At 39.9% G+C, this 27,049-nt stretch overlaps 1 protein-coding gene across 7 annotated transcripts in view; it reads right to left on the minus strand.

Annotated features, from left to right (window-relative positions):
* MAST2 (microtubule associated serine/threonine kinase 2) overlaps positions 1-25,652 on the minus strand; it is a 208,289-nt gene extending 182,637 nt beyond the window's left edge. For all 7 annotated transcript variants that reach the window (XM_032361580.1, XM_032361579.1, XM_032361578.1 and 4 more), the window contains exon 1: positions 25,158-25,652. In XM_032361580.1, coding sequence (XP_032217471.1) covers positions 25,158-25,343 — 186 coding nt within the window. In that variant the 5' untranslated portion in view covers positions 25,344-25,652. The remainder of the gene's footprint in view (positions 1-25,157) is intronic.
* Positions 25,653-27,049: the final 1,397 nt, after the last annotated feature.

Below are 27,049 nucleotides of genomic sequence, written 5' to 3' on the forward strand. Positions count from 1 at the left end.
CCACCCAGGCAGCCCTGGATATGAAATATAACTTTTAAATTAGTATTTTTTAAAGATTTTATTTATTTCTTTGAGAGAGAGAGAATTCTGGCTTTTTTTTTCTTTGTCATGTTATGATAGGAAATAGGATGATTGAAAAGGATAAGACTTTCTCTTAATTGGTAGAGATCTAGTCCTGTGTTGGTGGTGGTTGTTGTTCCTTTTGTGACTAAGACTAATTGATCATCCATACACTCTGTAGCTTACTGCTTTCTCTTTTAATTCAGAGTACTGAGTTGTGGCTATTTTGCCTATTGCCCTGGGAGTCCTCACAAAGATTCGCTATCTGTGTCTTGGCTCAGAACCATCTCCCTCCTCCACAATACCAAAGCAAATCTCGTTAACTTTACCCAGAAAGCTAGTGTACTTACACTGCACCTGTACTATTAAGGAAAGGATTCAAAGTAAAGGATTCACAGCTGAAACCTGGAGTCTACACTCCAGACTAAAAACTTGGATTAACCCTCATTAGGAGTTGCCTTTCCTACCTTTACCCACCAAAGACTGGTAGGTGAAAAGAACTCTGTACCTTCTGGCAGATTCTTCCTGATCTACCCTACCAAGAGTCAAACCCAGGTGCCACACTAATCAAAGTCCATCCTCTTAATCCATAACAAAAAAACCTTTGCTTATCTATACGTATGTGTATATATATATACACATATATAAACATGAACTTTGATCCATACCTCAAGCGTATCAAAAACAGACAAAAATTAAATGGATCGTGAATCAAACTATGAAATCTAAAAGTGTAAAACTTCAGAAGAAAATACAACAGTAAATTTTTGTTACTTTGTGAGTTCTTAGATAAGATACAAAATATAAGTTTAAAAAGAACAAATTTATAAATAAGACTTTATCAAATTTAAAAACTACTACTCTTAAAAGATACTGCTAAAAAATGAAAACAAATCACACACAAGGAAAAAATACTTGCAAAACACATGTGAGAAAGGACTGGCATTCAGTATATAGAGAGATCTTTCAAAATTCAATAAGAAAACACAAGTCAACAAAAAACATGAGCAAAAGACTGAAGAGACACTTAAACAAGAGGCAACTATGGCAAATGAACACACAAAACCATCCTCAACATCATTTATCATTAGGGAAACAAAAATTAAAATCAAATGAGAGGTAAAAAAAAAAAAAAAAATCAAATGAGAGACAAAACCAAAAACAAAATCCCACAGCTACAAGCTAACATCCCCCCACAGAAACAACTGAAAAAGCACGCAGAAAATGTCAGAACCACCTTTGTCAGAATTCTGGGAAATAGTCAAAGGTTTACAGCCCAGAAAATGCTAAACCAAGAAGTCAACTTGAAAATAGGAGGGGCACCTGGTTGGCTCCACTGGTTGGGTGTTGGGACTCTTGGTTTCGGTCATGATTTCAAGGTTGAAGGATCCAGTCACACTTTGGGCTCTGCACTCACCAAGGAGCCTACTATAGATTCTCTCTCCCTTTCTGTCTCCCTCTACCCCACTCATGCTCACACATGCGCTCACTCTCTCTCTAAAATAAATCAATAAATCTTTTTAAAAAAAATAATAGCAGGATAGCTTTGCGTCATTTTCACTTGCCCTTGCCCACCCACTCCTAGATATGGTCTGCAGATGTCAACTGGTGTTTCCAGTGCAGGACCCTGACCCCTGGTTCCAAAAGAAACACAAAAGACCTTTTTTGCAAATTATTGTTTCTATCTATTCCAACTTGTCTGGGGCTACCTGAAGGACTGACACAAGGCATACCTTTATTTTACCTAACTCTGAATCTGTTCATGATAGAAAAGCAAAAGGTATTGCTCAAAAACACTGTGAAAAGATCCAACCACCCACAGCGACCTGGGCCAAAAGATTATAAATGAGACATAAAATAAACTGCCTAAAATCATGGAGGAAAAGAGAAGAATTTCTTTGGGAAATTAGGGCAATTAAAAATACCTATGTATATAGGGTAATTCAGAAAACCCAAGGCAGGGACACCTGGCTGGCTCAGCAGGAAGAGCATGGGCTTTTGAGCTCAGGATCCTGAGTTTGAGCCCCATGTTAGGTGTAGAGATTAAATAAATAAAGTGGGGCGGGGGGAGCAAGCCCTGGGCAAAATGAATGCTCAGGGAAGACCTGAAAAGATTTTAAGCTTTCATCTCAGCCTGATCTCTAGTCTGGCTAAGCAGAGTCCATTTGCAAAAACCCCTGGAGGAGGTATGTTTGTTTAGCTTCTGGTGATCAAGGAAGTCTCCATCAAAACATAAGCTAAGAACAGAGACTTCAGCACCACACAGAGCAAGGAATTCAATTTCTAGGGGGAAAAAAAAGTTGGGAAAACTCACTAGATAAATGGACAACTACAGCCTTCAACAATCAAAAAACGACAAACTTAGAGAAAGGCAAGAAGGTGATTTCCAGAGTTACCAACATTCAAATGTCCATTTTCAGCAACAACAACAAAAGCACAAGACATACAAAGAAATGAAGAAGTATGGCCCATTCAAACAATCAAAATAAATTAACAGAAACCATGCCTGAAGAAGCCCAGCATTAGACCTAATAGTAAACTTTAAATGCCTGTCTTAAATATGCTCAAATTGTACAAATGAAAATCCAAAAAACAGTGCATGAAAGAAAAACAAGGTTGCATTTATAAGACTCTCAAGGAAAGACAATGTGAGCCAAGGATTTTATATCCAGGATAACTAACCTTCAACGTAAAAGGCACAGGCAAACTGTTATCAATATAAAATAACTGAATATTCTTCCAATAAGCCCTTCCTAAGGAATCTACTAGAGAAGAAGATTCATACAATCAAAATAACTAAAGTGATATTAATATGGTGATTAGCATTAAATATACAGTCATTTGTAGAATAAATAAATGTACATTAAAAGGGAGAGTACAGTACATAATGACTATGTAATTTGAAAGGATTGATATAGGTCAACCACAAAATGGAAAGGGGAAGGTGGAGACAGCTTATTCAAAATAACTTAGTTCTCATTAATCATCATTGGTGATAGTATATTAGTAATGCCATTAGAGACATATATTTAACATATGACAAAGTAAATGAATAATTCCTGGAAATTCTAATTGCTGGCTCAAAACCCTCTCAGGAGCTTCTTGGGTATAATCTGAAACTGACCCCTGTACTCAGAGGGCAGGGAGAGGCAGAAGAAAGAGGCAGAGAACTCCAAGTTGGTAGGTGGCAGCGTTATTAAGCAAAGGGAACTTACATACAAGGCTTATCTTGGGAGCAACAAGAAAAATGGATCCGGACACCCATCCGACAGAAATTGGTTTATAGAGGCTTTAACTAGGTGCAGTCACGTGTACCATGCAGGTGTTTTCAACACTACATCACTATCTCAAGGCTATGTCCTTGGAGCTGCCTGTGGGACCAAGAAAGTCAAGTGGAACCCATATCCTAAGGACAGAAGGTAAGGAACCTCCCAGAACCCAGGTCCAGCTCACAGGTCAACCAGTCACATCTTTTTGATGACATTCTCCAATACGCAATTCTTTCACCCCCTGAATCTTTGGAAATATGATTCTTGGTACAGAGGAGAAGAAATACTAATGTAATATACAGGAGATTAAGTTTAAAAAAAAAGAAATCTCTGTAGTTCTTTGCAAATATACTGTTCACTGACAACGTAGTTATGTATTTCTTAACTGCACCCACTGAAAATTTGTAGAAACAATGACCAATATAATAGCAGGGTCCTGAGATGGAGACCTGCCCTGTGACTGGCTACACACTCAGAGTATTCTGCTTCCATCCCTCTCCCTCTGCCCCTCCCCCTCAAATAAATATGCAAGTCCTACCAAAAAAAAAAAAAAGCCTATTAGGATCAGGTCTAAAAGCCTAAGTAATGAACAATGCTCTTTTCTAGACAACAAGACAATCTGAGCTTCAATTAGTACAAGAACACTTTATATATGGATTGAAACACAAATATATTTAAGTGTATAACCACAATGATAATAAGAAACTAATTAACTGGTCACCTTCTGAAGATGACAGGGAACCAATCTGTTATCTTAAAAACAGGTAATTTTAAAAGAAAGAATCAAGTCTTTCTTAGATGTACTATACCACTGAGAACTAAATAATACACGAAGGGAAGCATCTCCTTAAAATGTTATTCCATATAGTGATTGAAAACAAAATGATAGAACTGCATCACCATTTTGCAACTCCCAACTACTGAATATTAGCAATGAGCATCAACAACTGCTAAAATCAAAGAGCAAACAGCAGATATTATTACATGCCTCCTGTTGAAAGACCACACAACCATCCATAATCTTGCTAAAGGAATTGAACCTAAGGCCAATGAAGACTCTGTATCCAGCTGCAAACTGCAAGAAATACAAAGGACAAAGAAACGTTCTAAAATACATCTAAGTATGCAGAGCTACACTGTGGGCAACTCTGTATGTCAAACACCTGGGGGGGGGGGTTTCAACATATAAATTTTAAGGGAAAAGAAGAGATGGAAGGGAAACCAACAGATTAAAAAAGATTTTAGCATATCTAGATTTTTTAAATGGGCAAAACTAAATTGTAATGTTTTAGATGTGAACTTACAAGGAAACTATTACTTTTTAAGTCAGGACAGTGATTACTTTTGGAGGTACGGTGGGGCTGTGATTGAGGTGGGACATGGAGAGGAATTTCTAGAATGGCTGGCAAAAATTGTTTTTCTTTTTTTTTTTTTTAAAGATTTTTTTATTTATTTATCAGAGAGAGAGAGCACAGGCAGACAGAATGGCAGGCAGAGGCAGAGGGAGAAGCAGGCTCCCTGCCAAGCAAGTAGCCCGATATGAGACTCAATCCCAGGACGCTGGGACCATGACCTGAGCCGAAGGCAGCTGCTTAACCAACTGAGCCACCCAGGCGTCCCTCTTTTTTTTTTTTTAAGATTTTATTTATTTATTTGACAGAGACACAGCAAGAGAGGGAACACAAGCAGGGGCAATGGGAGAGAGAGAAGGATGCTTCCCACTGAGCAGGGGCTCAAACCCGAGACCCTGGGATCATGACCTGAGCTAAAGGCAGACAGTTAATGACTGAGCCACCCAGGCGCCCCCAAAATCATTTTTCTTAACTTGGGTAGTGGAGTGGTTGTAAGAGTGCTCATTTCATAATTTTTCATTAAGCTATACATTTGTTTTGGATGCTTTTCTGTACTTGTATTTTACAATAAAAAGGTTAAAAAGAAAAAATGAAAGAAGAAAAATAATCACAAAACAAGTAGCCTGCTACAAAAGTAAGGGTATATTCTGCTACACATGAAGTTAGAGCAGTGACAAAAAAACAAGCACTATAAAAAACATAGAAACATTTAGTGAGATCCAATACAAACGAGAAATTCTAAACCTTGATTTAACAATGAAAACAACACTACACAATAGACACTCTTATCCTTATTTCATATTCAAACTTAATAAGCTACTGGGAGAATTCAAACTTAGTCCAAAGCATGCTTTTTCTCCATGTTATATTTAAATGACACTAATAAAGAATTCAATAAGAATGACACTAATAAACAATCAATAAGAAAAATAAAAAGAAACAGTCTATAGAAAAACAAGAAAGTATGTGGATAAGGAAGTCACAAGACAAAAAATCCAAATAATAGATATAAGGGAAAAATCTAAATAACATATATAATTCACTAGCAATTAAGGAAATATATTTAAAACACTGACATGCCAAATAAGCCTAACAAATTACCAAAAAAGTAATAACCTGGTAACACCAAGAGTTGGCGAAGACATAGAGAAACATCAGTGGCCAAAGTGCAAATTGGTACAATCACTATAGAAAGTAATTTGGCAAAAATATCCAGTAAGAAAAACTCCTACATATATGCACAAGCAAATAAGCACAAGGATATTTACTGCAGCACTGTAATAGGGAAAATGAAAATGACCTAAGGGTCCATTATTATAAGAATGAATAAACTCATTTATTCATTAAAAATTAATGAAACTGGGGGCATCTGGGTGGCTCAGTCGTTAATCATCTGCCTTCAGCTCAGGTCATGATCCCAGGGTCCTAGGATCGAGCCCCACATCAGGCTGCCTGCTCAGTGGGAAGCTTGCTTCTCTCTCTCTTACTCCCCCTGCTTGAGTTCCCTCTCTCGCTGTGTCTCTGTCAAATAAATAAATAAAATCTTAAAAAAAGAATTAATGAAATGGATTTAAATATATTAACATAGATAAAGGTTAGCAAACTTCAGCTGCCAGGCCAAATCCTAACCATAGCCTATTTATGTCCAAACAAGAAGTTAAAAGTAGGGGCAGCCTGGGTGGCTTAGTGGGTTAAGGTCATGATTGGGCTCAGGTCATGATCATAGGGTCCTGGGATCAAGCCCCACATTGGACCCTCTACTCAAGAGGGAGCCTGCTTCCCCCTCTCTCTCTGCCTGCCTCTGCCTACTTATGATCTCTCTCTCTGTCAAATAAATAAATAAAATATTTTTAAAAAAAGAAGTTAAAAGTAGTTTTACATCTGTAAATGGTTGGAAAACAAATCAAAGAATAATATTTCATTAAATATTTTCAATATGAAGAAAATGAAAGTTATATAAAATTCCAATTTCAATGCCTATATTATAGGAACATAGTGCAGTTACCTATTTACCTATTATCATATATTTACCTATTATCATATAGATGCTGTCATGCTACAAAAGGAATGAGTACTTAAGAGACAGTATAACAAAGGCTAAAATATTTATTATCTGGCCCTATAGGGAAAAAGTTTGTTGATCCACGATATACATAATTTTCAAAAACAATGAGTGAAAAAAAGTAAGAATGAAAGGATAGATACAGTAACACATAATTCATATAAAATTTAAAAACAAATACTGCTACATCTTACTTATAAATGTCTTTCATAATGAATTTTTTCCCCCACTTGTGCAGCATCAAATACACACCACTTTCAGGATTGTGGTTTCCTCCTAGAGGAGGGAAGGGATGCTAACGGTAACTGTATTTACTTCTTTAAAATCTAAAACAGGGGCACTTGGCTGGCTCTGTCAGTGGAGCATACAACTCTTGATCTCAGGGTTGTGAGTTTGAGATCCACATTGAGTGGAAAGATGACTTAAAAGTAAAATTAAAAATAAATAAAATAAAAGGGGTTCCTCGGTAGCTCAGTCGGTTTAGTGTCTGCCTTCATTTTGGGTTGTGATTCTGGGGGGTCCTGGGATTGGGCCCCGTTGGGTACCCTGCTCAGCAGGGAGTCTGCTTCTCCCTCTCCTTCTGCCCTTCCACCCACACTTGTCCACACGCTCTCGCTCTCTTGCTTTCTCTCAAATAAATAAAACCTTTTCTAAAAAGTGAAAAACAGAAAAGGGGAGAAAATACCTTCAAATCATATATCTGATAAGAGTCTAGTATCCAGAATAAATATAGAACTCTCAACATCTCAACAACAAACAACTGAATTTAAAAATGGGCAAATAAATAAATAAATAAAATAAAAATGGGCAAAGAACTGAGTAAACATTTCTATAACAAAGATCAAGCATATAAAAAGATGTTCAACATCACTGACCTATAGGGAGATGCAAATCAAAAAGCACAATGAGGGGTGCCTGCCTGGCTCAGTCAGAAGAGCATGAGATTCTTGATCTCAGAGTCATGAGTTTGAACCCCACATTGGGTGTAGAAATTACATACATACATACATAAGCAAGCACAAAGAGGGCACCTGGCTGGCTCGGTAGGTGAAACGTGAGGTTCTTGATCTCAGAGTTGTAAATTTAAGCCTATGTTGGGTATAGAGATTACTTAACATAAAATCTTTAAAAATTTTTTTTAATTTTAATTTAAACATTATTTAAAAGCACAATGAGATATCACTTAATCCACAAGGATGGCTAAAAATTTTGTTAGAATGTGAAAATAACAAATGTTAGAAAGGTCATGGCCAAATTGGAACCCTGTACACTGCCAGTGGCAATGTTAAAATGGTACAGCCACCATGAAAAACAGTTTGACCATTTCTCATAAACTTAAACATAAAACTACCATATGCTCCAACCATTCCACTCCTGTCCATATCACAAAAAAACTGGAAAAACAGGTATTCAAACAAAAACTTATACACAAACGTACACAAAAGGTAGAAACAACCCAAAAGTCCACCAGTTGATGACAAACAAAATGTGGCACATCCATACAATGAAATATACTCAGCCATAAATAGAAATGAGGTACTGGGGCGCCTGGGTGGCTCAGGGGGTTAAGCCACTGCCTTCGGCTCAGGTCATGATCTCAGGGTCCTGGGATCGAACCTGCATTGGGCTCTCTGCTCAGCAGGGAGCTTGCATCCTCCTCTCTCTCTCTCCGCCTGCCTCTCTGCCTACTTGTGATCTCTCTCTGTCAAATAAATAAATAAAATCTTTAAAAAAAAAAAAAGAAAAAAAGAAATGAGGTACTGATCCATGCTACTGTATGGCTAAATCTCAAAAACATTATGCTGAGTGAAAGAAGCGAGACATAAAAAGGCACATATTGTATGATTTATATGACATTTATATGAAATGTCCAGAGCCCACAGTAACAGAAAATGGATTAGTGGTTGCCAAAGACTGGGGGGAGGAAGAAACAGGGAGTAACAAACTTAATATATATATTTCTTTCCGGGGTTATGAAAATGTGCTGGAATTAGGGGCACCTGGTGGTTCAGTCAGTTAAGCTTCTGCCTTCGCCTCAGGTCATGATCCCAGGGTCCTAGGATTGAGCCAGTGCTGGGCTCCCTGCTCAGCAGGGAATCTGCCTGTCACTCTCCCTCTGCCCCCTACTAAGGCTCTCTCTCAAATAAATAAATAAAATAAATAAAATCTTTTAAAAAAATGTTTTGAAATTAGACAGTGATAATGGTTCCACAATATCTTAATGTAGTAAATGTCACTAATTTTATGTCAAGCATATGTTACTGTAACTTAAAAAAGTCAAAGAACATGCTTCCTTCCAGGAGCCTATTATAGTGAGAACAGCTGAAACCCAGTCACTTTTCTCTCTGGCATCTCTTTGGCTTCTTCTGGCTTTTTTCCCTCTTCCCCAATGGCCCACCGACAAAGTGAGAAATGCCTGAGGACAGCCTTCTCTAGCCACCAAGACTGAAGGAGTTCAGAGGCTGGCAGTGACTAGTCCTGCCAGAGGCTAAGGAAAACAAGCTTTTCCAGATCTCCTAGATGTTCTTAGAAAAAGGCCTTTACTTGCATTCAAAATGGTTATTACCCAAAACTCTGTGGACCTACAAGAAATGAAAGGAGACTATAGTCCTAGGCTGTCTATACCCAAAATAAGAGGATTTCTATATAGTTCTAGGTAAGGGCTATATTGTGGTTTGAAGCCTGGAGCAGGGACTAGCTACTTGTTGACCAAACATGATCCACCATCCTCTTGGGCACAACTAGATTATTTCCCAACCCTTTAGCAGTTAGGCACGGCCCTGTGATTGAATTCTGGCAATGCAAGATGGGTGGAAGTAATCATTTCCAGACCAGGCCCATCAAAGCCTCCCACGAGATTTCCCCACCTGCTCCAGATGACCTTGGAAGTGATGTGCAGAAAAATGGTCGAGTTTAGATTCTTTTGAGTGTATCTGTTATAGCAACTAGTGTTCTTTAATATAAAAGACTACTACATGAGAGGTACTAATAAAATGTCCCCTTCTCTTATTGGTCAAAGGCAGGACTCAGATGTTCCTGGGTCACCTAAACAAAACCATCTTGAAACTATCTTGAACAAAACACATTTGAAAAAGCAGGGGCGCCTGGGTGGCTCAGTGGGTTAAGCCTCTGCCTTCAGCTCAGGTCATGATCTCAGGGTCCTGGGATGGAGCCCCGCATCGGGCTCTCTGTTCAGCAGGGAGTCAGCCTCCCCCTCTCTCTCTGCCGGCCTCTCTGCCTACTTGTGATCTCTCTCTGTCAAATAAAATAAAATTAAAAAAAAAAAAAAAACACGTTTGAAATAGCTTACGGACTTTTTAAAAATTAATACCAACTATTTCTATTCTCTGCTTTTTAATTTGCCTCAAAGAGTTGCGCAAATTAGAAGGCCTGACAAGTCTATATAACCTCTGCTTTACTGAAATATACGCAGAGAAACTATGTGACTTGTTAATCTTCAACATATTAAGGGTTAAAAAATTTGTGCATCTACTACTCAGGATCACTCTTAGGAAGTATTGCTACATTAAAGTTAGCAAACCTAAATGTTATCACAGAATTTTTAAATGTGGTTACGTTGGCCTGAATTTGTTCTTAATTACATTCCAAAACCTAGGGAGATTACATTATCTCCTAAACCAGTTACTTAACAAAAAATTCATAAAAGGTTCCCTAAAGGGAAAAATGCACAAATTAAAGCCTCCTTTTCAAGCTGAACAAAGTGAAAGAATAGTTCAATAAAACCAACAAATCAAAGGTCAAGACACATCTTTTTCTATTATATTTCTTTCTTTCTTTTTTTTTTAAGATTCTTTTTATTTATTTATTTGACAGAGATTACAAGTAGGCAGAGAGGCAGGCAGAGAGAGAGGAGGAAGCAGACTCCCTGCTGAGCAGAGAGCCCAATGTGGGGCTCAATCCTAGGACTCTGAGATCATGACCTGAGCTGAAGGCAGAGGCTTTAACCCACCGAACCACCCAGGCGCCCCTATTATATTTCTTTCTAAAACCAGATGAGAACACTAAAAAAATATGAATTCTATATTCACACATTCTGTGTGTGAACCTTAAAAATATGATGATAGTGGGGCGCCTGGGTGGCTCGGTGGGTTAAAGCTTCTGCCTTCGGCTCAGGTCGTGATCCCAGAGTCCTGGGATAGAGCCCTTTGGGCTTCCTGCTCAGCAGGGAGCCTGCTACCCCTCTCTCTCTGCCTGCCTCTCTACCTACTTGTGATCTCTCTCTCTCTGTCAAATAAATAAATAAAATCTTAAAATATATATATGTACATATATATCTGTATATATGTACATATGTATATATGAACAGAAACCTGAATGAACTCTGTCAAATAAAATAAATAAATACTCTTTTTTTTTTTTTTAAGATTTTATTTATTTATTTGACAGACAGAGATCACAAGTAGGCAGAGAGGCAGGCAGAGAGAGAGAGAGGAAGGGAAGCAGTCTCTCTGCTGAGCAGAGAGCCCGATGTGGGGCTGGATCCCAGGACCCTAAGATCATGACCTGAGCTGAAGGCAGAGGCTTTGACCCACTGAGCCACCCAGGCGCCCGAATAAATAAAAAGTCATAAATATATATATATTTTTTTCACAATAACACAATGAAATAGATAATAATATCATAATATGCTATATATAAGGGATAATTAAGGCTTGGAGAACTTAAATAACTTATCTCAGGTCACAGAGCTGGGATTTCAAGCCAGAAAATGACTCAATCTTAATCATTATAAATTCATTTTTTTTTAATATTTTATTTATTTATTCGACAGAGAGATCACAAGTAGGCAGAGAGGCAGGCAGAGAGAGAGGAAGAGAAGCAGGCCCCCTGCTGAGCAGAGAGCCCGATGCGGGGCTTGATCCCAAGACCCTGGGATCATGACCTGAGCTGAAGGCAGAGGCTTTAACCCACTGAGCCACCCAGGCGCCCCAATCATTATAAATTCATTCAGAAATATTTATTGAGTATCTTCTACATACAATTCTAGAAGCTAGAGATAGAGCAGTGTAGTAGATACAGTGTAGTAGATACAAATTCCTGCCCTCAGGAACCATATATTCTAATGTGGAAAAATGATAATAAACAACAAATATCTGACAATACCAGGTAAATAAAAGAAATGGAAAAAAAGAGGTAAAGGGAATGACTAAGTGTTACTTTAAAAGACTAGTCAAGAAAGGGTTCTTTGAGGAGGTGATAATGTGAACAGAAACCTGAATGAATTATAGCCAACAGACATATACATCTGGAAAAAGAACATCTCAGGTAAAGAAAACTACCAAGTGTAGAATTCTTCAAATAATAATTTTTAAAACATCCTCAGGCAGGAGCATGCTTAATATATTCAGAGACTATCAAAGCAGCCAGTATGACTACCTCTTGAACAAGAGGAAGAGTGGAAGTAAACTAGTGAAGGCCAAGAGGCAGATCATGTAGAATCTTATAGGACAAAGCAAGCTTTCCACTGTAATGGAAAGCCACCACAGGGTTTTGAATTAGGGGGTGACAAACTCTGATTTAAGCTTTAACAAGACAATACCGATCTTTCTGTATACAAAATATCATGGGGTGGGGAGAAGTAGGAACAAAATCAGACCGAGGAGACTTTTACAGTAATCCAAATGAATGATAATAGAGGCTAAGATTAGGGTAGCAACAAAGTTAGTGGGGAAAAGTCTCATGCAATTTTAAGGTAGCACCAACCAGACCTGATAAACTGAATGTGGAATATGAAGTTAAGAAAAGAATCAAAGAGGGGCACCTGAGTGGCTCAGTGGGTTAAGCCGCTGCCTTCGGCTCAGGTCATGATCTCAGGGTCCTGGGATCAAGTCCCGCATCGGGCTCTCTGCTCAGCAGGGAGCCTGCTTCCCTCTCTCTCTCTCTGCCTGCCTCTCCATCTACTTGTGATTTCTCTCTGTCAAATAAATAAATAAAATCTTAAAAAAAAAAAAAAGAAAAAAGAAAAAGAAAAGAAAAGAATCAAAGACAACTTCCAAGTTCTGATCTGAGTAAATGAGAGAATGGTAGTGCTATTTATTGACATAGGAAAGACTGGAAAGAAGCAGAATGGGAGTAAAAAAATCAAGAATTCAGTTTTATACACATTGAATTTGAGATCTATTGACTACCCAAATGAAAACAGACATAGTCACAGACAACTGAAATTAAGAGTCTAGAGCTCAAAAGAAAGGTCAGGGGGTGCCTGGGTGGCTCAGAGGGTTAAAGCCTCTGCCTTCGGCTCAGGTCGTGATCTCAGGGTCCTGGTATCCAGCCCCGGATCAGGCTCTCTGCTCAGCAGGGAGCCTGCTTCCCCATCTCTCTGCCTGCCTCTCTGCCTACTTGTGATCTCTGTCTGTCAAATAAATAAAATCTTAAAAAAAAAAAAAAAAAAGAAAAGTCACGATTAGATAAATAAATGTGGGAATCATCAGCACACAGATGGAATTTTAAGCGGTACAATCTGATGAGATCATATCAGAAGGGAGAACAGACTGTAAAAGCAGACTGAACCTTCCAAAACTCCACTGAGATAGGAAGAAAACCAAGAGAGCAAGGTCCCAGAAGCCAAATGATAGAGTGATCAACAGTGTCAAATGCAAATAGGTTGAGTGAGATGAAGACTGCAAATTGGCCACTGGGTTTAGCCACGATGACCTTGACATAAGTATTTCAGTGGAATAATGGAGACAAAAGTCTGACTGGAGTCGGTTCAATAAAGAATGAGCAGAGAGGGGCGCCTGGGTGGCTCAGTCACTGAGGATCTGCCTTTGGCTCAGGTCATGATCCCAGAGTCCTGGGATGGAGCCACGCATCCCGCTCCCTGCTCAGCAGGAAGCCTGCTTCTCTCTCTCCCACTCCCTCAGCTTGTGTTCTCTCTCTCACTGTGTCTCTCTCGGTCAAATAAATAAATTCTTTAAAAAAAAAAATGAGGAGAGAGGAAATGAAAGCAAAGATACAGACAACTCTTCGAGTAGTTATAAGGAGAAGCACTCTCCTACTTGTGGTCAATTATTTCATATCACTTGCTCTTTTGCCTGAATTACTGCAAAAAGCCTCCTAACTGGTCTTTGTTTCCACATACCCATTCAGTCCCAGTACTGTAGCCAAATAGACTGGATTAAAATTAATGTTAGTTCACATGATTCCTCTACTCAAAACTTTCCAATGGCTTCCCATCTCATTGAATGTAAAAGCTGAAATCCTTGCAACTGCCTACAAGACCCTTCACAAACTGCAAACTCTCCACAATCCAGCTCTTCTCTCCACCTTTCCCCTCTCTATTACTCACTCCACTCCAGCCACCCTGGCCTCCTCCTGCTCCTCAAATACAAATTTTAAAAGTGGAGCCACGCTTCTGGCCGAGGGTACTTCCCATTCTCCCTACCAAGTACGCCTTTTCTCAGATTATCTAAATGCCTCTGTCTCTTACAACCTTCAGGTCTTTACTCAAATATCCCATTCCAATGGGATGCCTTTCCTGATGCTATTCAAAACCACAAACCCTCAACAAAATGAATGTAGAGGGAACATACCTTAACATAATAAAGCCCAGTTATGAAAAACCAGTAGTGAACATCATACTCAATGGTAAAAAACTGAAAGCATTTCCTTTAAGATCAAGAACAAGATAAACATGACCACCCTCTCCACTTTTATTTAACATAGCACTGGAAGTCCTACCTGCAGCAATCAGACAACAAAAAGAAATAAAAGGCATCCAAACAGTAAGAAGGAAGTAAAACTGTTACTATTTGCAAATGACATGATACTGTATATAGAAAACTCTAAAGATTCCACCAAAAAAACTATTAGGACTAATAAATGAATGCAGTAAAGTTAAAGATACAAAATTCATATACAGAAACCTGTTATTTTTTATACACTAATAACAAAGTAGCAGAAAGAGAAACTAAGAAAATAATCCCATTTATAATTGTTCCAAAAAGAATAAAATTCCTAGAAATATATTTAACCAAGGAAGTGAAAGATCTATACTCTGAAAACTATAAGACTCTGATGAAAGAAACTGAAGACAACACAAACAAATGGAAAGATACACTACACCCATGGATTGGAAGAATTTATATTGTTAGAATACCCATGGAATCCCTATCAAAACACCAACAGCATTTTTCATGGAACTAAAACAAATAATCCTAAAATTCGTATAGAATCACAAAAGACCCCAAATAACCAAAGCAGTCTTAAGAAAGAAGAACAAAGCTGGAAGTATCACAATGCCAGATTTCAAGGTATGCTATAAAACTACAGTAATCAAAACAGTGTGGTACTGGCACATACATCAAAGGAACAGAAATAAACCCATGCTTCTATGGTCAATTAATCTAAGACAAAGGAGACAAGAATATACAACAGGGAAAAGACAGTATTTTTAATAAATGGTGCCAGGAAAATTAGACAACTACCTGTGAAAGAATAAAACTGGACAAATGGATTATAGGCTTAACTATGAGACCTGAAATCATAAAACCCGTAAAAGAAAACATAAGCAGTAATCTCTTAGACATTTGCCTTAGTAATATATTTATGGATAGGTCCCTCAGGCAAAGGAAACAAAAGCAAAAATAAACTTTTGGGGCTACACCAAAATAAAAAGCTTTTGTACAACAAAGGAAACCACGAACAAAACAAAAAAACAACCTACTAAATGGGAGAGGTATTTGCAAATTATGTACCTGATAAAAGGTTAATATCCAAACTATATAAAGAACTTACACAACTCAAAACCGAAAAAAAACACAAACAATCTGATTAAAAAATAGTCAGATGGGGCGCTTGGCTGGCTCGATACATGGAGGGTATAACTCTTGATCTTGGGGTTGTGAGTTCAAGCCCCATACTAGGTATAGCAATTACTTGAAAAAAAAAATGGGCAAAGAACTTGAATAGGCATTTTTCCAAATTAGACATACAGATGACTGACCAAAGACACATGAGAAGATGCTCAACATCACTAATCATAAGGGAAATGCATATCAAAACCACAATGAGATATCACCTTACACCAATACAAATGGCTAGTATCAAAAAAGACAAGAAATAACAATTTTTTTTTAAGATTTTATTTATTTACTTGACAGACAGAGATCACAAGTAGGCAGATAGGCAGAGAGAGAGGTGGGGTTAGCAGGCTCCCCGCTCAGCAGAGAGCCCGATGCAAGGCTCGATCCCAGGACCCTGGAATCATGACCTGAGCCAAAGGTAGAGGCTTTAACCCACTGAGCCACCCAGGCGCCCCAAGAAATAACAATTTTTGGCGAAGATGTAGAGAAAAGGGAACCCTCACGCATTGTTAATGTGAATGTAAATTGGTATAACCACTGTGGAAAACAGCATGAAGTTTCCTCAAAAAATTAAAAATAGCAATACCACACGACTCAGTCACTCCACTATTGGAGAAACGGAAACAGAAAATGCTATTTTGAAAAGATGTATGCACCGTTATGTTTACTGCAGTGTTATTTACAATAGCCATGATATAAAAGCAGCTCTTGATTTCAGCTCAGGTCATGAGCTCAGGGTACTGGGATGGAGCCCCAAGTCAGGCTCCATGCTCAATGGAAGTCTGCTTCAGGATTATCTCTATCCCTGTGCCCTTCTTCCTACTCACTTGCACACTGTCTCTCTCTCTCTCTCTCTAATAAATGAATGAATCTTTTAAAAAATTAAAACCAGAGACACCTGGATGGCTCAGTGGATTAACCATCCAGTTCCTGATTTCAGCTCAAGCATGATCTCAGGGTCATTAGATGGAGCCACACTGAGCTCTACAGTGGGCATGGAGCCTGCTTAAGATTCTTTCCCTCCAGGGGTGCCTGGATGGCTCAGTGGGTTAAAGCCTCTGCCTTCTGCTCAGGTCATGATCCCAGGGTCCTGGGATCGAGCCTTGCATCGGGCTCTCCGCTCAGCGGGGAGCCTGCTTCCTCCTCTCTCTCTCTGCCTGCCTCTCTGCCTACTTGTGATCTCTGTCTGTCAAATAAATAAATAAAATCTTTAAAAAAAAAAAAAGATTCTTTCTCTCCTTTTCCCTCTGCCCCACCCCCACTCTCTTGTGCATGTGCGCGCTCTCTCTCTCTCCCTAAAAAAATAAATAAAACCATAATCCTCCATCATTCTTTATCCCCCTTCCCTACTTTATTTTTTCATAGTATTTATCCCCATATAACATACAACATACTTTATTTTATTTTATTATCTGATATTCCCTCTACTATCACTTCTCCACCTTTGGCTAAGATCAAGTGTGACATTCCCTCTACTAGAATAGAAACTCCATGAAAGCAGGGCTTGTGGACTGGCTTTTCCACTCCTGTAATCCAAGAGTACTCAAAACAGACAAAAATGGTTGAATCAAAGAATGAATGAAAGGGACACCTGGGTGGCTCAGTGGGATAAGCTTCTGCCCGAAGCTCTGGTCATGATCTCAGGGTCCTGGAATCCAGCCCCATGTCAGGCTCCCTGCTCAATAGGAATCTGATTTTCCTTCCCCCTCTGCCCCGCCCCTCCCTGCAGGGGCAGGCACTCTCTCTCTCTCAAATAAATAATTTTTTAAAAAGAAAAGAATGAATTAAAGAAGCAGCAGTGTAAGATTAATAAATTTTTTTTAGAATGGAAAATATTATAGCCATGTTTGTATATTGATGACAACAGAACATACACAACATGCAACAGAAAAGGAAAACTAATTAATTTCAAGAATAAAACTCTTAATTGATGTAGAGGTTGGCCTTGATAGGAGTAGAAAGAGATTATCCACAGCAATAGGACAGAAGGCATAGAATGTGGGTACAAATAGAGGTAGGCTGGGTAACTTATAATGGGAGCTTGTGGAAGTTCTCTTCTGATTATTTTTGCCCCCTCAGTTAAATAGTAGATAAGGACGTCAACAGACAGTAAAGAGGACAGAGTGTTGGAGGTTTGTGGAAAAAATTAAACTATCATTTAAGAATGAAAGGACTCAGGGCACCTGGGAGGCTCAGCTGGTTAAGCAGCCAACTCTTGGTTTCATCTCAGGTCATGATCTCATGGGTTGTGGGATGGAGCCCAAGTGGGGCTCCCTCCTCAGTGGGAAGTCTGTTTGAACATTCTTTCCCTCTGCCCCTCCCCCACTCACGCTCTCTCCCTAAAATAAATAAATAAAATCTTTTTTTAAAAGGGAGGGGAGTGAATGGACTAGGGAAGGGGTGCCTGGGTGGCTCAGCCAATTAAAGCCTCCAACTCTTGATTTTAGCTCAGGTTGTGATCTCAGGGTTATGAGATCAGCCCAGAATTGCTTCAGCTCAGTGCTGGGTGTGGAGCCTTCTTAAGATTCTCTTTCTCTCTCTCTCTCTCTCTGTCCGCCCCCCGCCACCCCTCACCACCCCTCTAAAACAACAACAACAAAAACAAAAAAAAACAGTGAATGGACTAGAAAAATATCATAGGACTGAGGAGTCCTGATAGACTCTTTGAGGTTCCTGATCACAAACTAAGTTGTTAATATGGTCATTTTTTTCTCCAACCACATTCAGTTACTTAAACACAGGTACAAAATAGGCAAAGATGGTGTAATGATGTTTGGAATTTAGTCAAGTCTCAGAGTTGGTGCAAGGATAGCTGGAATTTACTTGTGGATAAGTCACATAAGACAGAAAGGGGAAATGGCAAAGAAACTGAAGGTACACGCACAGGAAAGATCAGGATAGTCCATGAAATGTTGTTGACAAAGAAGGAAAGTATAAGCATTAGGTGACTGTCAATGAAAAGATGGTTTAAAAAAAAAAATGGCTAGAAGTTCCAAAGACCTTGAACAATTTTTAAAGAGGAAATTCTAAAAGGAGTGTGAGGGGTGCCTGGGTGGCTCAGTCGTTAGGTATCTACCTTCAGCTTGGGTCATGATCCTAGCTAGGGCCTGGGATCGAGCCCCGCATGGGGCTCCTTGCTCTGCAGGAAGACGCTTCCCCCTATTCCACTACCACTGCTTGTGTTCCTTCTCTCACTGTGCCTCTCTGTCAAATAAATAAATAAAATCTTTTAAAAATAAATAAATAAAATAATAAAAGAAGTATGAAATAGAAAAATAGAGATGATGTGAATGTCAGAGTGTAGCAAGCTCAAAACTAAGATTTTAGAGGTGGGACAATTACTTCTAAAGACAAAATATACCTAATGAACATTGAAGTAGAAGGTTCAGGTTGATGTCGATTTTTTACATCAAATATTTACTATATATTCACTGTGTACACGGCTGTAGTACAGAGATGAGGAAAGAACCTTTGGGAGTTAACAATGAGATTCAAAACTAACAGAAAACATTGTCAACTATGTCTCACTAATGATGCATTTTGTGGAAACCCTTATTCCCAATAATGTCTAGCCTCTATTCTCCCTCAAGGACTTTTTCTTCTTTACCAAGGCTAAGCCTTGATCCAACAAACCCAGTTTTCAAACCCCTTTGGGACCTCAAGTATGTGTATTAATGATGAAAAACAGTTAACACCTGCTGATGAAAAGTAATAATTACCAAGGTACCATAGGGATTTCATCAAGAAAATATAAAGTTAGTTGACAAATTTAGCAGAGTCATGGCAGCTAAGACCAGCAATGAAGGAAATATACTGACTGCAATATTTAGCTGCTTCTGATACTCATGTCTGTAGGTCACCATCATTAACTGGGGTTTTTTTTAGGCCGATCTTTAGGCTAGGGGTCATCTTAGCCTAAAGCCAAAGAAAGGAAAATCAGGGAACACTGTCTTACCTGCTTCAATCATCCCAGGCCCTCTACCCCCGCCCCACCTTTAATGAAATCAAATCTTCCAAAGCTAACAGGTTTTTAGGAGCTGGCCTTTACCCATTTTACTTGTGGATAAGACAGGAAGAAGGGCTAAAAAATTTTCTACACTGAAAACTCAGAATTCTCAAATGTCCATGTCTCAGTCACCATGTTGAACATTCTATCCCCCACACAGTTACCAAAGTAATCCAACTAAAACACAAGTAAGACCATCCTGCTCCCATACTTATTACCCTTTTACATAGTATTAAAGACCTTCTATAATCCAGGCTCCTTCAGTTTCTTAACTCACCACCTATGCTTTAAACTTGAAGCTGCTACAATACCAAACTGATTTTAGTTCCCCACACATAATATGCAGCTTCCCCTCTGTCTACTTTCTTCTCTGTGCTTCTGCCAATATACTAACATTATAGCACAGAGGAAAGAGATGGTGCTGCTTCCCATAAAAAGAATTTTGAAAATTTCTCAATGGTGCTGAGGGAATTCTAGGAACCAAAATTAAATTCCACCTTCCTTCATCCTCAAAAATGTCTCATTTCCTTTAGTTGGCTATTTCTATCATACTACCATTATTACTCTAATCACCTAAATTCAAAATATTTGAATCATTTTTCTATTCATAAATAATTATTAGCACCTGCTGTGAGTAAAGCCATTGACTACACATTATGGCAGAAAAAATGATGATATAGTTCCTACCTTTAATCATTTAAAACTTAAAAACAAAAATGAGAAATACAAAATATGGAAGTATAAAAGTGCTAAAACACTGATTCATTCATCTGTTCATTGAGCAAATATTTTTATTCAGATACTACTATATACCATGTAATGGGCAAAACAATGTAATATAGAAACAAGGTGAGATAAGAATTAGTATTTAAATTAAGTACCTATCTACTATGTGCTTCTAATCATTTTTTCCTTTAATCTCAGAGAACCCAAGCTTTCACCTTCTGAATCACAGAAATTTGAGAACTGAAATTTCAGGAGATTTAAAGATGTATTAAGCACAATCAAGGATCCTCTTAGGTGGACCTCACATGGAAAACAACTTCAAAGAACAGTTTCTGAGGCATCTGAGTTAGACCTGGAAGCCTGAATAGAACTTCAATGGGAAGAAGCAGAGAAGAGTTTTTCAGATGGATGACAAACTAAAATAAGTATACAAAAATACCCATTAGTAAACAAATACTTACTGACTGCCCATTACTGTACCAGTTAAAACACTAAGGGTATACAATGATGAATAAGACAGTCTCTGAGGAGTTTCTTCTCTGAAGAGACACTTAAAGACAATTAGCATATTCATTGAGCAAGTATCTGTTTCAAGCACTACCACATATCTATGTTTCTAATAATCATTTAGACTAATAACTATGTTTCAAATACCATAGTGGGCCTTAGTTGTACAATAGTAAATAAACAATGTGGGCCTCAGAGAATTTATAAAGCCAAGTCTTGGGAACCAAGAGAAGGGGAACCTAACTTCAATTCTTCTAATAAATAGTGGTAAATATCAAGTAGACTTTAAATGCCAAGATCTCCAGAGTTTATTCTATAGAGAAAAAGCTAACAAAGGTTTCTGAAGATAAATGAAATGAGGGGCACCAGAGTGGCTCAGTAGGTTGTGTCTGCCTTCAGCCCATGTCATGATCACAGGGTCCTAGGATCCAGCCCCAAGCTCCACTCAGTGGGAAGCCCACCTCTGCCTTTCCCTCTCCTTTCCCACCCCACCTCATGCATGTGTGCTCTCTAGCTCTCTCAATTAAATAAAATCTTAAAAAAAAAAAAAAAAAAAAAGGAAAGAAAGAAAGAAAGGAAAGAAATGAAGTGATCATTTAACAAATATTTATCTACTACAGGAACTCAGGCAGGTAGTGAATATAATTTTTTTTTTTTACTAGAATGCAGAATAAACTAGAGGTTAAAACTAAAAGCAGAGTAAATACAGTTAAGGTATTACAACAACCAATACAAATTTATAAATGGTGAATTAGGGTGATGACTGTGAGAATAAAGATTTGAAAGGTGTCATGAAGGTAGAATCAGCAAAAACCTGGATAAGGGGGTCAAGGAAAAGGAGAAGTCAAAGACCATAGATACAATTTCAATTTGGATGACAAGAAAAAGGAAAGACAGGGGAAAGCACATTTCAAAGGAGAAATAATGGATTCTGTTTTAAGGATATAGCAAGCCACTGATTCATAGATCCAAGTCCGGCATCCTGTTCAGAACTTATTCCTAAATACCAATATAGTATGAAGTATAAAAAGCATAACTCCATGTCATGAGAAGAGGAAAACAAAGTCATCTGTGAGAATTTGAAATTTATTGATTAGCTAAGCTTACTCCCTGAATAAAGATAATCCATCTGACCTCATAACACACATGTGAAATCTTTATCTTTTCAAAATCAAATAATTACAAGTTATGGGCTTTCAAGGACACTATCAAATTATAAAAATCACAATATTAAGATCACGAAGGCTGAGTCTATAGTGAAAACATTAAGCACAAAAATGGAAATGTAGAGCTAAGGAAAGAGGTCAAACCTGGAAACTCAGATCACTCTACAAGGAGGTTCTGTGACACAAGGCCATGAATAAAAGACCAGAGACCCTGTTCCACATCCTTCTACCCTATTCATTGCCATGAATAGGGTAGACCTGCCAAAAAAACAGTACAATAAAGGAGAGAGCCAAGAAGAGAGGACATATCCTCAAGAAACATTTGGAAGAAAAAAAAAACAAAAAAGACAAACGGGAAGCAGTCGGGAGAGATAGAACTGTAATGGACATTATGAAAAAAGAAATAAAAATACCAAGAAGGAACACATGGGCAACAGTGACAAATAGTTCACAAAAGTGAGACAGAATGTGGACTGGGGTGAAGTCTAACAAATTTAGTCATTAAAATTCTCTAACTGCTACATATCTCTCTGCATAATTCTTTCACAATGAAAGCTTCATTATGAAAAACAGCATTATTTTTTCATTTGAAAAAGAAGTTTTAGTGTCCATTGTGGACATTCATACAGTGGAAAAGTACGCAGCAATGAAAAAGAACTATTTCTACAAGCAACAACATAGATGAATCTCACAGACATGATTTAATGAAAGAATCTAGTCAGAAGAGTATAAACTGTATGGTTCCCTTTATAACAAGTTCAAGAAGAGACAAAACTAATCCATGGTGACAGAGGCTGGGAAAGTGGTTACCTTTGGGAAGGGTAGTAACTAGGAGAAAACACAAAGAGGCACTGTAGGGTACTAGAAATGTTCTACATCTCGATCTGAGTAGTGGACACATGGGTGTATTCATTCTATAAAAATTCACGGGCTAGGGGCACCTGGGTGGCTCAGTCGGTTAAAGCCTCTGCCTTCGGCTCAGCTCATGATCCCAGAGTCCTGGGATCGAGCCCCGCATCAGGCTCTCTGCTCAGCCGGGAGCCTGCTTCCTCCTCTCTCTTTGTCTGCCTCTCTGCCTACTTGTGATCTCTCTCTGTCAAATAAATAAATAAAATCTTAAAAAAAAAAAAAAATTCACGGGCTGAATGAACTTTGGACTTATACATCCTATTTAAGTCATACCTCAAAAAAAAAAAGTAAATAACATACAAAATTAAAAATATACAAAGTTATTGGTGACCTTGAAGACAACAGTTTTGGAATAGTTTAAGAGTAGAACTCAAACTGTAAGGAGTGCTTTGGCTGGCTCAGTTGGAACAGCATGCGACTCTTGATCTTGGGGTCATGGGTTGGAGCCTCATGTTGGGTGTAGAGATTACTTAAATAAACAAACTTTAAAAAAAAAAAAAAAAAGCCAAAGTGTAATATGAGGAATGCATACAGGTGAGTAAGCTGAGACAGTAAATACAAACTCATTTTCCAAGAAGGTTGCTAATGAAGCAAAGAAGAGATAACAAGGTAACTTGGGTGGGCTACACAATGCAGGGTAATTGTATTGTTTTGTTCTTATCTGAGGTATAGGACAAAAAGAAAATTATATAATAACAAGGGCCTACCTCAGATGAGAGGGGATGAAATCAAGGACCTAAGTTCAGGGATGAGCTTCAGAATGGAGGATGAATACTTCCTTTTCTAGGATTGAAGCAAAGTATGAGTAAACACAGAAATTTTGAGATAGAGAAGGACCTGGTTGGCTCAGTTGGTAGAACATGTGACTCCTGATCTAGGGGTCATGAGTTCAAGTCCCACATTGGGCTGAGAGCTTGCTGGCTTGCTGGCTAAATAAACAAATAAAAAACTGTGAGATAGAAAAGAAGGGAAAATCAAGTAACCTTGAACTCTCTGGTAAAGCATGCAATAAGGTCAATTGGATCAAGTAAAATGAGTCAGGAAAGGATCAGAGCTTTAAATACATTTTAAAAGTTTTAAAGAAGTGGGTGCCCTGGTGGCTCAGTTGGCTCAGGTCATGATCCCAAGGTCCTGGGGTTGCACCCTGCATGGGGTTTTTTGCTTGGTGGGGCGCCTGCTTCTCCCTCTGCCTGCTGCTGCTCCCCCTGCTTGTGCTCACTCTCTCTCTGTATATCTATCTATCTATCTATATAATGAAAAATGTCTAAGTAAAATACTTATTTAAGTGATGGGAAAGAGGTAGGTCTAATAAAAGTCTTGAAAACGATAAGGATGAAGTTACTAGGATCTCAAGGAGGGCTCTGCAAAAGGAAAGCTGTTACTACAGTTCTTACTACAGAATATTTTTTATGCAAATCCTACAAGGTCAGTAACACATTCTCCTTTCACCACACTTCCTACAGCTACTGGTGGCAACTTCTCCCTGATAAAACTGAGCTTTATCCCTTATTTCTAAATACACCTAAGCCTGATGAATGAATTATACAAACACATCCTGTCCATTCAGAAACTCCATAAATTCTTTTACACTGCTTTCTAGCTCTGTTTTCCCATGAAGATGTTTTCAGTGGTAAACTCCCAGAAGACAGAGCCTATCCACATAAATTCAGGGCTCACGGCGCTGGATTTGGAATTGCACATATGCAAGTGTTTTTATAAGTGCGTTCTCATGAAATAGATAGTTACCAAAGAGAATCTTCAAGATTTGAACACTTTCCTACCAGACTATACGGTCATAGCCAAATCAAAGAATGCTTAGAAATGACATCGGTTTTTATAACTGTCAAGACAACCTCTAGGAAATAGGGTAACATTTACTATTTCATATTAATTTTCCCTACCTCACACTATTTACCCCTCTGGCTAACTCCTCAGAATCCCTTGAGTAAGCCTATTCTTTGCAGTTCATTTACTCCCAGGCTACATTCCAGCGTCCCTTCTTCACATCCAGAATCCCTGACTACAAACGCCCACAGGACCATTTTTCCAAATCCCAATTCCCCCATTTCCCATTCAACCCCAGGCCATGACTTCCATTTCTCCACTCCCCATTTTTCTGCCTTTCCAGACCTTCCTTTTCTCCCCACAAACTACAGTCCCCACCCCTCAAATGCCCTGGCCCAAGTCTTCCCGCCTGAGATCCCCTCCCCCACTGTTCCCATTCAGGCTCCCGCTCCCCATCCTTTCCCTCCCGGACGCCGTCTGGCCCCCGTACCTGCTCCCTGACCTCGGGCCCCGAGAGCCCGGTCCGCTCCTCCAGTAGCTGCCTCCCGGGAGGCGCCCGCCGGCGCGGCGGCAGGGGCTGGGGTTGGGGCAGTTCCACCGCCCGCTGAGCCCCATCCTCCCGGCGGCCGGCCGGCGGCGGCGGCTGCGGTCGGTCGCGGCAGCGGCTCCGCTTCATTATCTGTGGCTGGGCCCCGCGGGCGTCAGCACTGCGACTGTCCCAGCCCCGTACGGCCCCGGGCCGCAGCGCTGCCGCGCCAACCACCGCCCGCGGCCACCATGGCCGGGCGGGCGCCCAAAGCCACCGACCCCAGCTCGCCGCTCCTCCGCGCTTTCTGGGGCCTCAAGCGCCGCGACCTCCTCGGCGCTCCTTAGAGAGGCGTCAGCATCCCCGCCGCCTTGTCTTCTCCCACCCGGCACACGCTCGGCCGGCCACCCGCCGCCGGCTCTACAGCCAGCAGCCAGCCGGCCCGCCAGCCTCTGGCCCTGCCCCGCCCCTGCCCTCCCCGTCCCGCGCGCGCGCGCGCGCGCGCGCACGGGGAGCCCGCCCGCCGCCTCTGGTCGCGCGCGGCCTCCCGCGCACGCGCCAAAGAACTGCCACGACCGACCCGCCCGTGCCTCCCAGCGCGGAGAGTAGAACGGAAGGGGGCGGGGCTCTTGGCGCCGCTACTGCGGCTGAGGGCGCTCATTGATTCTTTCATTCATCCATTCATGAAATCGTGTGCCCCGCCAAGCTAAGCGCTAGGGATTTGAAAATGAGTTAGAACTGATGAGTGTCTTCAAGGATCTAGGGGAAGAGGGTCGAGGAACAAGTAGGAAACAAAATATACAATTAATGAATGGAATACTAATGTGTGCCCTTTTATTGAGCACTCACCAGCTGTTTTCACATCACACTTTGGATGCAGGTCTGCTCATTCTCCTGTTAAAATAAGAAGACCAGGGTGAAGTGACATGCACCAGGTCACTCAGCCAACCTGTGACCAAACTGGTCAGGACTCAAACCTTGCTTTTTGTCCCTTTCCAGTTTTCTGCTGCTTCCAGAAAGTAAGACAGGCTATGGAAAGTCCTATAAACGAGGAAGAAATGATGGATTCCTTCTGGGAGAAAGGGGAGGACAAAAAGGATTGTTCTGGAACAATCCTTATGACTCCCCACTGACAATTAAGTCATGTTATAGCCCAGTCCAGCCTGGCCACAGCCAGTCCAGCTGTGGCCTGGGCAGCCCTGCCTGCACTTGCAGTGACTCATCTTCACAGCAACGTGGCTGTAGCTCAGCCCTGTCTGGCCTCCTTCTGGCTTCAGCTGGTCTGCCACAACCTTGTATTTTTCCTCTTTAGTCTTGAACACGGTTTTCTCCTAGAAACCTTTCCTGAAGATTTTCTTCACCCACTTTCACCCACTTTTCCTAGGCCTTCTCCCTGAACCTTCTTAGAGAAGTAATAATAACCAGCATTATAGAGTGCCTACTGGAAACCAGACACTGTGCATTCAATTCATACACACAAAACAAGAGTTAAGTTATATTATTTCTAGTTTATAGTTGAGGAAACTGAGGCTCAAGTTGCCTAACATGCTCAATATGACGTAGTTTATAAGTGCAAAGCCACGACTCAAACCAAGGTCTGTCAGATACCAGGCCCTACACACACAATCAAGTATACTGCCTGTCACCAGTCTGCTGGTGTATACCCTGTTTCAGTTCCTCACCACCAACCATCCATTTGTCTCAACCAGAAATTTCATTGTCATCCTAGACTCTCTCCTTACGTTCTGCCCCCATGTCCAATTAACAAGTCCTTATTACTTCTGTAACCTTCCTTTCTCTCTACTGTCTCCTCTTTCCATTCCATTGACACCACCTCAGCTCAAGTCTTACCTTCT

This window comes from Mustela erminea, chromosome 10 (assembly GCF_009829155.1).
Source record: "Mustela erminea isolate mMusErm1 chromosome 10, mMusErm1.Pri, whole genome shotgun sequence".
Taxonomy (NCBI): Eukaryota; Metazoa; Chordata; class Mammalia; order Carnivora; family Mustelidae; genus Mustela; species Mustela erminea.